Below are 14,927 nucleotides of genomic sequence, written 5' to 3' on the forward strand. Positions count from 1 at the left end.
TCCTGCCTGCCATAAGATGTCTAAGCAACTACTTCTAGGGCATAATAAAGCAACTGATAGTGAAGACAGGCACAGACAGAAAACTGAGATTAGGGTACAGGAGATGACTTTATTAGACAAAATCACCAGCTCGTAGGTATGAAGCCCAGGTACAAATCAAGTGCATGAAAATATCAAAAAACTAGATTCTGGGGATATTTTAACAGGAATCAACCACTGTGTTCTTGTTGAACTAGGAGAGACTCTTCAGTTTCCTTGCTGTACCTCGTCAAAACACTCTTATCTATCCTTGTCTGCAATGTTGGCCTTGTTTGTCTTGTGTGAAGATATTAAATGTACATTATTTTATCACTTCTCTTTTGTGTCTACATTGGTTTCAGAACACAGCAGAACTCAGAGATAAACTTTTATATCACAAAGAAAAAATCTCACAATCCCTCCACCTTTGCTACACATCCCCTCAGCAAACAGCTCCCAGTACAAGTGAATAAATCATCCTTTCTTTAAAGTAAACTTGTCTTGAACACTTCTGATGACCAATGAGGAGTAACTGAGACAGAGCATTAGCAGTAAACACACTACTGCCAAGCACCCTGACCCCACAAGGATGGTTATGCTATTGGTTTTTAAGTCCTGTGGAGAGCAGGAGGAGAAGAAATACATTTGTTAAAAAGCATGGCTCAGATCCTAGAGGGGCGGGTAGCGATGCAGCTGCAGTGCAGTGCTAATTGGTGCAACTGCCTGGCAAGATGTTTCTAAAATAACAGGCACTCAAGTTCAAGGCCCACTGTGGTTTCAAATATCCACTGCATAACCCAGACAGTGTCTGGCTTATTAAAGGAGGGCACAAAACCAGGGAGAGAAGAGAACAACGGTATCTTTCCACATGGGCACTAATCTGGCCAGCGGGCAACAGCAGAGCCTCTTTTCCCCCAACAGGCTGAGCTTCTGCTGAATTTAATGTTCTCTGAAGATTGTCTCAATTGAAATCAAACTCACTTATGACCTTTTCTCTGAGCAGCAGGACAATAAAATCCATAATGAAAAGGCAGTCAAACAGAAGAACAAAAATGTGATTTTTTTTAAAATGAATGTTTTATTCATGAAGTATTTATAAAAATGTGTAAAATACACTCAAATATATTTGATTTGTTGACTGTAGCTAAAAATATAAAAATATACTTAAACGCATAAATTAAATTGACAATTGTAGCACAGTTGTGTGTTCACCCAGTGATTATAAGTAACTATATTGCATATGAGCATGGAATAAGTACTGAAGATGTTTTTCAGACACTTTACTCCAGGCACTGGCAAAGAATTTATTGTTGGCCAAATTTCAAAACTGTGGGGTTTTCACCATAGTGTACTGCCCTGCTCTAGAGCAATATATATTTAGCTTCCTAATGTTGCTTACAGTATTTCTCTAGCTTTCAAATAAACCAAGAAACAACTAAACTGTCATGGATATTAGACTACTAGCATTGCTGACACTGTATGTGTCCCAATGCCACAGTTTTTTCTCAATTAGCTAGTCCCTAGTCTTCAGTATTTCCTGCCAGCCTTGAAAAAAAGTCCCAGTTTGAACCAGCTGTTGATCTGTGAGGTCACTGATAACAAACCAGTTTGCTTTGGCCATAGAGGTGCTCCCAACAGGTCAGGAGTTAGATTTTGTCAGCGTGAGAGAGGCAGTTGAGGGCACGGGGTCTACAGCAGTTGCCCAAACACTGGCATGAGCACTCATTTCAATTCAAAGTTCAGCATCCTGGGATTACAGGTCCCAGAGCTCACAGCTCCAGAGCCCCGATATTTGTGACAGGGCCATGAGGGAGTGGTGGTCATTCTATATTGCATTTTATTTATACAAACTGCACGTCTGAAGTATTGAAAGAAATCTGAATAAATGTTAAGCACCTGCTTGGGCACTCCTTGGACATGAAGCTGTGGCTGTGGTAGGCTGTATCTCTGAGTGTCAGATGCATTTCTCTGTTCTGTGGCCTTGGAGAGAGATGCTGATAGAGTGATTTGATGGCTATTGTTCTCCTCCCTCTAGTCCACACATTAAATCCCAGGCTGAGGAGCATGGCTAAGTGCTCAGATACTCCTGTTTGCCTAGTGTTTAACTTTGTGCTTTCAAAGTCAAAGTGTAAATAACCATATACAATACATAATATAAACTTAAAGCTCACACATTTTCTTTTCTCTGTTCTACAACTGGAAGGAAAATCATAGCATATTATGGCACAAAATAATATTTCTGGCATTTTAGGCATTATTTATTGCTAAATAACTATAGCAGCAGAGAAAAATGTATAAAGTTGCACTTTTTGACATCTTCACAGTATGCCTATTTCTCTCACCCACTTTTGTGTTCCATTAGTAACAAAAAATATCATTTATCAACTCCAGCTATGTAAAATCTATTTTTTCCCCTACAATCGCTAGTGGATCTTGTAATTTTATTGCACAGATTAAAAAAAATATTTATTACAATTTTTTCATTATTAAATAACTTTCAATACAAAAATTTGAATTAACCTAAAAGCCCAACCCTGCAAGTGCTTCGGAAGTGGAATGGTATTTTCTTCAGGCAAGCATCCAGTTGACTTTCATGAAAGTACTCAGGTAGCTTTGTGGAGCATGCAGAGATTCAAAGGATGGGCTCCAAGTGTGCAAATCTTAGCTTATGGATCAGTAACAACACTAGCCTTGCTTTCTAACATTATTATTGGGAAACATCAAGAAGGGAATTCTGAACATCATCAAGGAAATTTAAAAGATGTCTTTTTCCTTAAGAGCTGTCTTTGTTCAGCACACAAGCTCCCTCAAATCTATTCTTGTTACAATAACAATTTCCCATCAGTCCTGTTATTCAGCTTAGAGGCACAATAAATATAACTACTTATATTGATAAGTAGGTGTTGTATATGAACAAAATGCTACATTGATACTTTTTTACTTTTTCTCAGTGGATTTACACTGGTTTCACATGAGCAGAATTGGCTTGAGAGCAGAACCAGAGCAATAATGCGTGTATACCGTCTCATGTGTGACCTACTTGGGCAGAAATGTAAAGCTGCTCAAGAGCATTGTGCCAGAGTGTTTAAGGTCATCTGTCATGTTATGAAGTGATGAGGAGGAAGAGGTTTATGAACAGTGTCCTTTATTAGCTGAGAGAAAAGATGAAACTAGCTGTCTGCCATGACATAATTTTGGGTACACATGTACAAACTCTGTAGCTGCAGACAAGGGAGCTGAGAATGATGAAATAAACTGCAGAATGATGTGTGTCTTTCTGACAATGATGAACAACACACATACAATCAGACTTTTGCCCTCAGATCATAAAGTATTGAGTGAGCTCCATTTCCCTCAGCATTAAAAAATGACACGGTGATATAGAGTGTGAGATAATTTATAGGGTACACTTGGTGTGTGTTAACAGTGTAATTGCACTGCTGATAACTAACATGGTGATCTTCGCTCCTTGGCTACCCCTGCAAAAAAGGACCAAATGCAGTGCATGCAACACAACAGCAGTTTTCATGATGCTTTAAATGTAGAAGTTACTAGCCAGATCAACAACTGATCTAAAGCTGCCATGCTTGTTTGTCCTTGCTTGCTCACCTAGCCATCTAGCAAAGGCAATAGAGAAAAGAAGGCATCTGCAGAAAACCTGCTCATTTCTTTGTGGTTTTGCTTAGACTTTCCTCTGTGAAAATGTCTTCCACTCTAATGCTAGTTCCCTTCTTCTTTGGTTTCCATTAAGGGTGGCGAATTTTGAGGTTTGTGTGGTACCAAAGAGGACATGCAGGAGGGATGAGTAGTATTTTCATTCAGAAACACCTAAAAAGAATAGCCAAGTTTACATGTTCTGAGCAGCTGTGACAGCTGATTTGAAGGGTGGCTTCTGTGGCATATGAGGGTATTTGGTCAAGAAAGGATAACATTCCAGATGGAGTAGGAAGAGTGACTATCAGGTTGTTACCTCCTCTAGGAAAACTACAGTAACATGGATATGCACAGTCCTGCTGTGGCACAGGAGTTCCTCAGTTAGGCACTCAGCTACTTACTGATTCTCAGTAGGCCTTCAGAAATATTTATTTTTCTCCAAAACAGAAGTGGAATTTAGGCACTTGTCTTCAGCAACAAGCCAAATTTTCTCTATGAAAAGTATGGGTAGATATATGAAAGAAGAACTATGAAGCCCTTCCTTCTTTTCATGGTGGTGACGAACTGTGTACTGTCTCTTCACTATTTGTTTGAGGAGTGTTTCATGAAGACAGATAATAGCTGAACAGTGTGTTCAGACCCTTGAATGAGATGCCTCTTTGCAGAGGAGAGCAAGGCTGTGTATAATCCACTCGGCTGGGCAGGATACCTGGTAAGTGCTCTTTGACTGTACTTCTTGCTATCATCCAGTTCTTTTATGGATACAAAATTAAGTTGATATGTTTTTAATTTTAAACGTGTTTTCAGTAATGAGCCCCTGCCTGGGGGCATGGGGGTTGGAACTATATGATCTTTAATGTCTCTTCCAACCCAAAACATAAGATGATCCTATGATCAGGACAGCCCTGCCAGCCTACATTCCCTGATGAGCCTTTTTCCACTCCAACTGCCCCTGTGGTGGGGACATCACATAACATTCCAGTGGAGAATTCTTTCTATGAAGACATGCTGGGGCCAAACTGCCCCCTGTGAAAGCAAGTGGCATTTGAAAGATACCAACACTTGGGGCACTCAACTGGAGTAAAGCTGCACTCCAGTTGAGTCAACTGTGGGATATATACCTTTATATGTCTTTGTTTCAGTATGTTTGCCATCTCTCTACTTTTTCGGCTGTCATGGTACAGCATTGTTTCTGATGAGCTACGGAAGTTGCCAGACTTCACATCCTCACATGTTTGTTAATGCAAATGTCTGAGGAGTGTCTTTGAACACCTTTTTAATAAAAATTTTACACAAGTGAAAGTGCACAGACACAAGTTGTGGTCTGATTCTGCTCTCTTAAACCAGTGTAAAGAAACCAGTATGTGACCTGTCTCCCCCCAGAGTATGTGGTCAGAGAAAGGTCTGCTAGACTTCACTGCAGTGTATGTTGTTTGATATTTTTCTACTATGTCACACTAGACTGAAACAGTTGCTTCTAGTGAGGTGAACCCTGTTCTGCTCGGTTGTTAATGAGTTCTGTAAAAGGAATGCACTGTGATATGGGTTACTCCCATTTTTGTCAGATGAAAAGCAGTAAGTTTAAAGTATAGAGTAGCATTGTAATTTCTATACAGGACTACTGTTCCCTTGCTTAATAGTAGCTTATTTCATCTTACAAACACTGAAATATTTTTTAAAAATGAGGTTCTCTGTATAGGACTTTTTCCATGTCATGCCAATAGCGCCCCAAACTCAGCAGTCCTGTTAGCCATACAATTTAAAATAGTTTGTGTAGAACAGTTTATAAAAACTGTGATAAGAAAAAATAGTATTATCTGAAGCATAATATTAATATAAACAATATAGAAAAAATACATATTTACATAATGCCAAAATACAATTATATACATTAATATCTATTACATTTAAATTATATATCTTTAAAAAAAATCACCAGACCAATAAATTATACACAGTCTCATCCAAAAGGTCTGGAACCTTTCTGGTGCATGAAATACATACATAAAAAAACCAAAACAAAACCCCTAGTTAACAAATGTGTTCACAAAAGCAGATATCTCTAACATTCTTAGTGACTTGAATAAACAGCATCTGAAAGCAAGGAAAAAGGAGATTAGAAAAAGTAAACCAACACAGAATCAGGAGTGCTCTGAGAGGTGGCTGTGTGGCAGCAGCACTGGCTGGTGATGGATGTTACAGGTAAAATTCAGATCCCACCTCTGCTTGGTCAATGTGTGAAATGTGTGAAACCTGGATGTTTCAGTTCTTGGTCTCCTCCAAGCCTGTTCTACCAGTCTATGACAAGTCAGATTTCTACAGGCTAGATCAAGAAAATTATTTCGATTTCTTATGATATAATCCTAATTCCTAATGTCAAAATTTGTGGAAATACTGAGATCCTTCTGTCTTGACCCTAAAAATTTCTACATCCTTTAGGAATCAGCCCTACCAAGGCACAAGGTCACCACTGCTTACAGCTTCTCCACACCGGTCCTCTGGCCATGGGCCCAGGAGGTGAAGGGCAGCGCTTGTGCCAGGTTTGCTACTCCTGCCGCTCTTATCAGCAAGGGAGTGGATACAAGCTAGGAAAAGGAGCCTACAAGGATGGGGAGCCTGGGGAGAAAGAAAGAGTGCAGCCTTAGGGCACCTATATTTTCCAGTCGAAGCAGATGGGAAGTCTCCCAAGGCTGCCTATATTGTCAACAGCAGATGAGGGTGATGCAGACAGAACTGAACTCCATGAATGGCAGAAGAGCCCAGTGAGTGCCGTCAGTGTTCTCAGTTGCTTATGGATAGTGAGAGCATAAAGGTAAGGTGGGAGCAGGAAGTGATGTTATAATGACTACTAATAGAGAAAATAAAGACACAACTGCAAGGATGAAAAAAGCAGAGGGAACAAATGAAGGTCCAGGAAGCAAAGAAATATCAATGGTTAAGGATAGCACAATTCCCCCTCAATTACATTGTCAGTGAGCTACTATATTTGAAACATTTTACAATTGGATAAACTTGCAGTTACCTCTGTGATACTCTGGATTCACATTTTCGTATATTGGAAATAAGGGATTTTCTTGTTCACTTCGAAGTTTCCTGGCTCTTAACACATCTCTCACACATTGATGTAGATACACATATTGACACTGCAAAAGATTTGTTTTTAAGACACTGAGGAATTTTGTAATTTAATTTTCTGTACTGTGAAAAATCATTACGAGCCAACTCCCTCAAAAAGTCAAGGGTGGTGTTAAAAGTTAAAATATATCTCCTTTTCACACTAATAATATAGTAAACTTTTGGGATCACCTCTCTTTAGAAATAATACCAGTAAAACATATGAACACAGTCTGTTTTGACAGATCATGCCATTAATGAAAGCTTTAGCAACTGTAAAGTGCAATTTCACATGGTGCTCTGTTGGATAACTACTACTTCTGAATGCTTCGGTATAAAGTATATGTAGAAGAATTAATATGCACAGGGAAGCATGCAGGAAAGACAAACAATTTCCTGATTTTTCTTCTTGTTCTGAAAAGAAACATTTTCCACAGAATTGTATAAATATTTCAGACAACTGTAAGAAACCTAAATCTCTGAAAAAACTTTTTTTTCAGATCCAGCATAATTTCTAAGTTTATTTCTTAGAACTTATAAGAATGACAGTCTTTTCTGAAGAGTGCCTTTCACAGAATGAAGCTGACATTCACAACCAAAGTAAGGAGGGTCAGCATGTTATTGAATGTTGATTACTCACGAAACTATCTTGACAGAATAGATTAATAAACTTTCATGCTTTGCTACTCTTTGTGGTTTATGACATAGGTCACAATAGTATTTTGATTAGTGTAATCTGGTACCCAAAAGTCAGGCCGAGCATGTTTATATATCCAGGTGTACCTTTTTAACATTATCTCAAAAACATAATTTCTCCAATAAATATATGTATTTTCTCCCCTCACACCTTCGGCCATTGTCCTGAGTCTTTCTCTCAGCGCTCTGGTTCTGGGAAAGTGAGGATATCTGCCTTTATGCACATGCAGCTGCGCTCACTGCGGAGCAGAACCTTGCACCCCACCCACCAACACGATGGAAAATTGGCCAAGCATGGAGACTTTCTTTGGCGAGGACCATTTTCAACTGGAATGGTTATAGCTGTTGTAGCATGCTGCCTTTTGAGCTGATGTACAGAGTTTTCCCTTGCCTGCCTCCACCTTCAGTCCCTTGTCTTAAGCATTGTGGAGCCAAGTCTGAAGCAGAGGCATTGCTTTGTTGGTGCTGTTTTTCTGTGACTGAATATTGCCAAGTATGATGGTACTGTGGCCTTTGACTTTTGTGTGGATCTGGCTGCCTTTTGACTTAAACATCATGTCAAGCTCATGCCAAAGGCAGGTTTTGTATCACACAACTTTAGTGGTTTATAAGTCAAATTTAGGTTCTTGAGATAGTTGCCTCTTTTTTCCAGCTAGGGAAAAAGAGCCATCCTCCTGAGATGTCTGTCTGCCTTTGCAGGTTACAGATGATGGGAATGTAGGAGGATCTGTCCCTGAAGATGCAGAGACTAGCTGGGAACCTGTCTCTCCTCCAAAAGAAGGTCTTCTATGATTAAGACATTTCCAGGAGCCCCTTTGTTTTGTGCTCCCAGCTGGGCCTCTTTTTATACCCATATGAAACTTTTACATCAGAAAATGCTGTCACTGACATATTGGTTTCCAAATTGCAGCAAAGAGCTCCATTAGTATCAAGCAACAGGCAGACACATCAAACTTGTTCTCATTTGTCTCTTAATGGTTCACAAGGAAAATGTACAGAGTAACTCCACAAAACATCTTTATTAAATCAGCTCCTAAATGTTCAGCTCCTATCAGTATCACATGATTTTCTTGGCATTTTAAAAGCACAGAAAGAAATATTTACTTTTTCTGAACTTTGAGAACAAATGTACTTGTTTTTCCATAGCATGCCAGGAGAATGCCAATCAACTTCCCAAAATAATTGTAATGAAAATGACAGAGCAGCTCAATAAAACATAAACTGCAAAGGCACAAGGTCACAGTGGCCAGAGTTTTAAAATTGCATACATCTAATTTTCTCTGTCCTGCATTCCTCTTTCCCATTATGTCAACCTATCTGTTTGGTTTAGGCTTGTCTTCCAAACCCATCCCAGAAGGACCTATCTCCACTTAAAGCTCATTTACTGGACTCCGCATTGAAGCAACTGTGAGCTGTTAAGTGCCTGATGCATAATGCTGCTGGGGTGATAATGAGCCTGGGCAAAAAAAGGGAGAAATCTACAAGAAGCATAACTGCAACTTGTGATGGTTTGCACCCTCTCCAAGAGAGCCAATGGAAAAAAAACCTGAACTGGAAATTCTCACAGAGCCAAAATACATCTAGCTCGTATTTCACAGTGGAGTAAGTGCAAAGTGCTTTGAGAGCCTTTAAGATGAGACTGATTATTACACACTGTAGCTGTTGCTGCTGCATAGCAGGCTATCCAAACCTTACCTCTGTCTGAACCATGTGAACACGGTGAAGCCTTAGGTCATGGACTGCTGCATAAATGTCAACAGTGTCCTTCGAATCCAGCTGCTGCAGAATTCGGTCCAGTGCAATGAATGTGCCAGTCCTGCCAACACCAGCACTGGAAAAAAAAAACCCCAAGAGATTAAAAAGCAGATGGATCAAAGCATTCACGATCTTCATGTGATACTTTTGTAAAGTTCAGATCTCCAGGGTGAGAAGCAAATGGCTGAAATGGCACCTTTGGGCCTTTAAACCACCTTATAATGGAATTTGCTTAGGAAGGAGGAAAGGATAGTAATGGTAGAGGGATCTCTGCTACTGCCTGCACTGCTTCCTGCTTTGGATTAACCCAGTCAATTAATACACTGAAAGACTGCACCTGACTCTAACTTTGAAACCTCTTCTCTCCAGAGATGCAGCTGTGGGACACAGCAGACATCTGACATGCTGCAGCACATGCTGTCAGCACAGGCAGACACAGGCAGGGTCATGTAAGACACAAGCCTCAGCCCATATAATGGTGGAGAGGTCAGATACTACAATCAGGTACTACCAGTGAACATATGGCTTTATCAGAAGATACAGCCCCAACCGCACTCTTTCTCCCTCTGTAGCCCTATACTCTGCTGCAACTGGCCAGGGGATAACAGATCAGACAGTTCAATTTTGCAATTTTTTATGCAAGTGGACCACAGAACTGAGGGAAAACTGCACCCCTGTGACTGCCAGGGATGGAAAAAGCAGAAGAACATGAAAAGGCAGTGAGAAAAGGGAGTCTCAGTCAGAACAGGGGAAGGACAGATCCTCAGCTAGTCTCAACATCCACACACAGTCAGATTCACCCCGGGTATACCTTACCTTTTAAAGACCCCTTTGTCATTCAAACGTTGTTCCACAACAGCAGCACGTGGGCAATTTAAGAATACAAAAGCTGATGAGCAGTGGCAGCTGCTCACACTTTCATGCTCTGCAGTGGTACCACAGAGACACAGTGGCTCCCTAAGAATAATTTTCGAGCCATCTCCAGGGTGAGGTTATGGGTGAATGCATGTGCTTTGGGAATACTGCTCTGATGTATCTGGAAACTTAAGACCATCAGCTATCTCTCAGATTCTGCAGCTGCCCATAGTCTAACAGGGATGAAGATTTGGGATCTTCCCAAGGGTAGGCACAAGGGCTCTGTGCCACTAATGTTTTGCTGCTGCACATACCTGCAGTGTACAATACTTGGTCCTGTGTCTGGGGTCCTGTTGATATAATCTCTTACAGTTCTGACAAACTGAATCAGGGACTGGGTGGTCTCTGGCACACCATGATCTGGCCATACAGTGTAGTGGAAGTGACGAATGAGCCTTGTTGAGTCAAGCTGCTCTTCCTGTTGGGATTCAAAAGTGTGGGTCATAAGGACAAGAGAGGAAGGGACACATAGAACAGGTACCCTCAGAGCAAATACTATAGCTTCCACCAGAGGGGAGTCAGGCATGATGCAAGAGTGGTACAGCAAAATAAACCTTCCTAATTTAGCGTTGCAAGTGTTTTAAGCCAATTAATCAGGAAAGAAAAAAAATGCAAACATACACTGCAGATTTTAAACTCTCGTATTGTCCACTCTGGGAGCACTGATTCAGACAGCATCTCAACAATCAGGTCTCCATAGTACAAGGAATCCTGGTCATGGGGCCAGTATTGATCACACTTTACCTGCAGGGACACAAGGAAAGACAGATTTAGTGGTCAAAATAGCTACAAACAATGCCACCATCCTGCACTGGCAGAAGAGGACTTCAGACCTCTTGTTTGTGCCTGAGGCTGAAGGAAAAAAGGCAGCAGCTGAATTCAGAGAGAGATGCCACTCTCTGCCATGTCATTGAACAGGGTCTGGCATAGGAATGGGTTAGCATGGGGGTGGGAAATGGAAGTTCTCATAATTCATTTGTGATGGGGGGAATGGGAAGCACTTCACTGATGCCTTCTTATAGGGCATATTTTCTGTGCCAACTCTTCTCAAATCTCTGCTTGGATGAGAGCTGTGCCTCCAGTGCCCCCTGCTCACCTCTTGCTGAGACATGGCAGTAGGATCCCACTTGCAACCAGTGAGATGCAGAAGGATACAGATCCTATTCTGTGTTGGCTTTTACCTTCTCCTCAGGAAAAAAATGGCAAGCTGAGAGGAATTGACCCTGTATGTGCTACTAGAGGATGACTACTTCAAGTTTGTTTAATCTTCTTACAGATCTAGTTGCTGTCTTACAAAGGGACAGGACGCGGTCATACCTGGGGAGGTATGCTACACCTGCACTCAGGAAGAGTGTTAAATACATGAGTGGTCTCTTTGCTAACTACATCAGGGCTTATATAGCAGAGATAATTTGATGTATTTACTGATCAACATTTGCTCTCCAGAGCTTATTTTAAAGTAGAAGTTGATCAGAGTTGATGTGTTAAACAGGCACTTTTTGTTGGTGGTTGTCCTTCTGCATGCTGAAGAGAATTGTCTAGTGAACAAAGTCCTGGATTAGAGACCAGAAGCATTGAGCTCTGTTCCTAATTCTAGCCTTGACATGCTGCATGATCTTGAGACTGTCTGTGTATCCTCACTTCACAGCCTTAATCTGTCTCCAGTCTTTATATGATACCTTTTCTTTCATGCTGTTTATCTCCTTGACTGGGGTCTTTTAGGTTTTAGTGTGATGAAAATAAGAAGCAAAAACTTTTAATAGGTATTAAAAAAGACATTATTAACAAAGAAGAGTCACTGCTTACCCGGCCCTTCTCAACACACTGGGTTACCATGACAATATTGTGAACATTTTGCTCCCATGCCATCTTCCAGAACTCATCTTTGGTTCCAGGCAAAGGGCCCTGAGTTGCGATGTATTCCCTGCGGAAATTATTGCCCTGCAAATAAAGAGAACTCCATCAGTTTCCAAACAGGCAGGAAAAAAAAATCTTTTAACAACTGAACAAGCCTTGGGATTGCAGAAAGGGCTCTGCAGCAATCCTTCCTGGGACAATAGTTTTGAAAGCTAAATTGTTGCCTTGGACCTGAAAGCAAATGACTGATTGGAACAGAGAGAAGGACGAGATGGTGGCAGTTTATCTAAATACTGTTCCTTTTGTGACAGTCAAACCTTTCCATTGTTCTTTTGTGTTCGGCACACTCACAAGCAATTTTAAAACTGCTAGGGGTTTTTGTTTTATTTATCATTTTTAATAAACTAGCTGAGTTCTGTCTTGAAATCTGGATTGCTAAAGCCACTGCTATTATCAATCATAACTCTTTGGCAAAGGGCATTATTTTAATTTCAGGCAGTTTTGTCACCCTGCAAGGTGCCAATGCTGTCAGGATGAGCTACAGCTCTACAGTGAGGATGCCACCTGCAGTGATAGCTACAGTTGTTGTGGACACTGTTTAAAATTGGCGACCTTTTAAAATATGTCCTTGGCCAATTAGACTTGCTATCTTACATAACTATAGCAATGCAAGAAAGTGTCCTTAAGTGCTGGGTAAATCACCCACAGTTAACTTAATGGTAGTCAGACACAGTCTTTCAGCACACCCACAAAATGACTTCTTAGTTTTTTAGCTCAAGTGAATCAAGGAAGGGGGAGGGGAGCCTTAACCATCCAGCTTTATATTCAGTTTTAGATGATGGAAAAATTACCACTAGAAGAAGGACTGTAAAACACCACCCTTGAGTCACTTACTGGTATGTAGCTTGCATTAATGTAGTCTGAGCAAGGGTCATCATCCACATTGGAAAGCTTCACTCTTGATGTATCATCTAGCAAGAAATTGATTGCAAGAGGCTTAGGGCTAAGTCTTGATTTTCAGTCCCTCTCAGCACTTACAGAAATGCGTTTGTGAAAGGACTGCCAGCACTATTACAAGATTTTATATGAAGAGCTAATTTATAAGGAATAACTGCTGGTTTTACTGCCTCTTTAATCTGTGAGTGCTGTGGAGTGTTCCAGAGACTAGGAGATAGATGGGTAAGAAAGATGCAGTAAATATACTGAATTTCCTCTGCTGAGCTGCATAGGATTTGTTATGACAACAAAAGGGCCAGAATAGCATCCTCCTTTGATCCTAACAGCAGTATGCTGTACTGGAAATTGGTGCCCAGCTCTGCCCTTGAAAGAACAGTTGCACTTCAGTGATATTCTGAGCTAATGCTGAGCAGGCTAAACATCTTCAGTAGGTGAAGGGCCCTCTGTAGAGAAACATATAGTGCCTGAGCTGCCAAGACACTGATTCATGAGATAATGCCATGTTGGATCTCAGTAAGGTGTCATTGCTGGCATGAGCAGACAGGACACAGGAGAGGCTGTGCAGCCAGCACATGCCACATCCATTAGTGGGGATCTGGAGCAGTGAGTTATGTGGTGTTCCTCCTCAATGTTCTACCTCCAAAATGACAGGTAGGAGATTAAAGGGGGAAACTCTCAACGACAGACAGGTCTTGTATGAGAAGAACAGGGTTAACTTGACACGTCTTACCATGCAGAATCACACTAGCTCTATATTGTATAGTAGGTTTGATGTGTACACTGAAGAACAAAGATTTGGCAAGGCTGTCTAAGAGCACTGAATGGATGATACTCTGTATGTAAAAAGCCCTACTGTTATTTCTACTATCCTTGTTATCACCAGTGACTGAATGCCCCTAATAGCTGGAGCTTTTTCTCCTTGGACTGAATGCTAGTCATTACACCTCTAGTGTGAAATTAAATTACTGGTCTGTGTGAAGCCATTCAGGGCCATGCATCATCTCCCTCCTAGCACAAGAACCTGAGCTGGCAGAGATATTTCATCTTGGACAGAAAGGAGGGAAGGGATTGGCTGCACTCTTTTCCACTAGGCTTGCTGAAAAAAAGTGAAAAATAGCTAGTGTGATGCAATATTACACAGCCAAAGCTAAAACTCACAGGGCAATATATTATTGTATCGATTTTTCCCTCTGTTCTCCGGCAGAAGCGCTATGTCACATGTCTGGTTTCGACCCACATCTTTCAAGTCCTGCAAAAAAGAAATAGGAATAAAATGTGAGGAGGAAACAATTAAAGGACAAGTCAACACAAAGGGAAATAGTGCTCATCAGCTCTCAAACGCCATGGACAGAAAACAGGTGCTTTTTTATAAAAAAACAAACTGAAAATACATAGGTAATCATAACTGTTTTAAAGCAAGTGCATGGCTGGCAGGTACCTTCCACACTTTATCACACAGATGTGCCATACAAACAAATGCTCCTAATCTTAGCCAGACAAGTATCAGGCAGAGGCTGCCAATCAGAATATGCCAAATGAAGAGTCGGTTTCTGCACATAGACAAGTGGAGTTCAAATTAAATGCTCCACCTTTTTTGGATTTGTGTGAATAAGACAAACAAATGCAGACCTTTCTAACACATTAACCAGCTGATTCAATCAGCCCTCCCCTTCACAAAGCAAGTCCTTTGCCTAGGTTAGGATCCCACCTCATACTCCTTGGACAGAAGGTAGTTGGAGTCTGCTTGAAGTTTGGTGAAGTGTGCTTCAAAGTGACTGACTTTGATCGGACTGAAATATTCAACAGGAGGAAGAAAATCACAGGATGAATCACAGTCATAATTTATCCAGTTGGTTACCAAGAAGTTTTTAGGTATTAATTTTTTTCTTTTTACCTGGAAGTTTTCCGATACCTGGAAATTATTTCAAAAGAAAAATAAACACTTCATCAGTGAGTGATCA

At 40.8% G+C, this 14,927-nt stretch overlaps 1 protein-coding gene across 4 annotated transcripts in view; it reads right to left on the bottom strand.

The window, feature by feature from the left end:
- Positions 1 to 1,073: 1,073 nt before the first annotated feature.
- The window catches only part of PTPRB (protein tyrosine phosphatase receptor type B), a 62,500-nt gene continuing 48,646 nt past the window's right edge, over positions 1,074 to 14,927 (bottom strand). For 3 of the 4 annotated variants that reach the window (XM_018910164.3, XM_050985880.1, XM_030237880.2), the window contains 9 exons: positions 14,861 to 14,878; positions 14,675 to 14,756; positions 14,125 to 14,215; positions 12,904 to 12,980; positions 11,959 to 12,093; positions 10,774 to 10,896; positions 10,407 to 10,570; positions 9,178 to 9,313; positions 1,074 to 6,815 (listed from right to left, as the gene is read on the bottom strand). In XM_018910164.3, coding sequence (XP_018765709.2) covers positions 6,669 to 6,815; positions 9,178 to 9,313; positions 10,407 to 10,570; positions 10,774 to 10,896; positions 11,959 to 12,093; positions 12,904 to 12,980; positions 14,125 to 14,215; positions 14,675 to 14,756; positions 14,861 to 14,878 — 973 coding nt within the window. In that variant the 3' untranslated portion in view covers positions 1,074 to 6,668. The remainder of the gene's footprint in view (positions 6,816 to 9,177; positions 9,314 to 10,406; positions 10,571 to 10,773; positions 10,897 to 11,958; positions 12,094 to 12,903; positions 12,981 to 14,124; positions 14,216 to 14,674; positions 14,757 to 14,860; positions 14,879 to 14,927) is intronic. The other variant, XM_050985869.1, reaches the window with a different exon arrangement.

The sequence above is a fragment of the Serinus canaria genome, chromosome 1A, assembly GCF_022539315.1.
Source record: "Serinus canaria isolate serCan28SL12 chromosome 1A, serCan2020, whole genome shotgun sequence".
NCBI classification, from domain to species: domain Eukaryota; kingdom Metazoa; phylum Chordata; class Aves; order Passeriformes; family Fringillidae; genus Serinus; species Serinus canaria.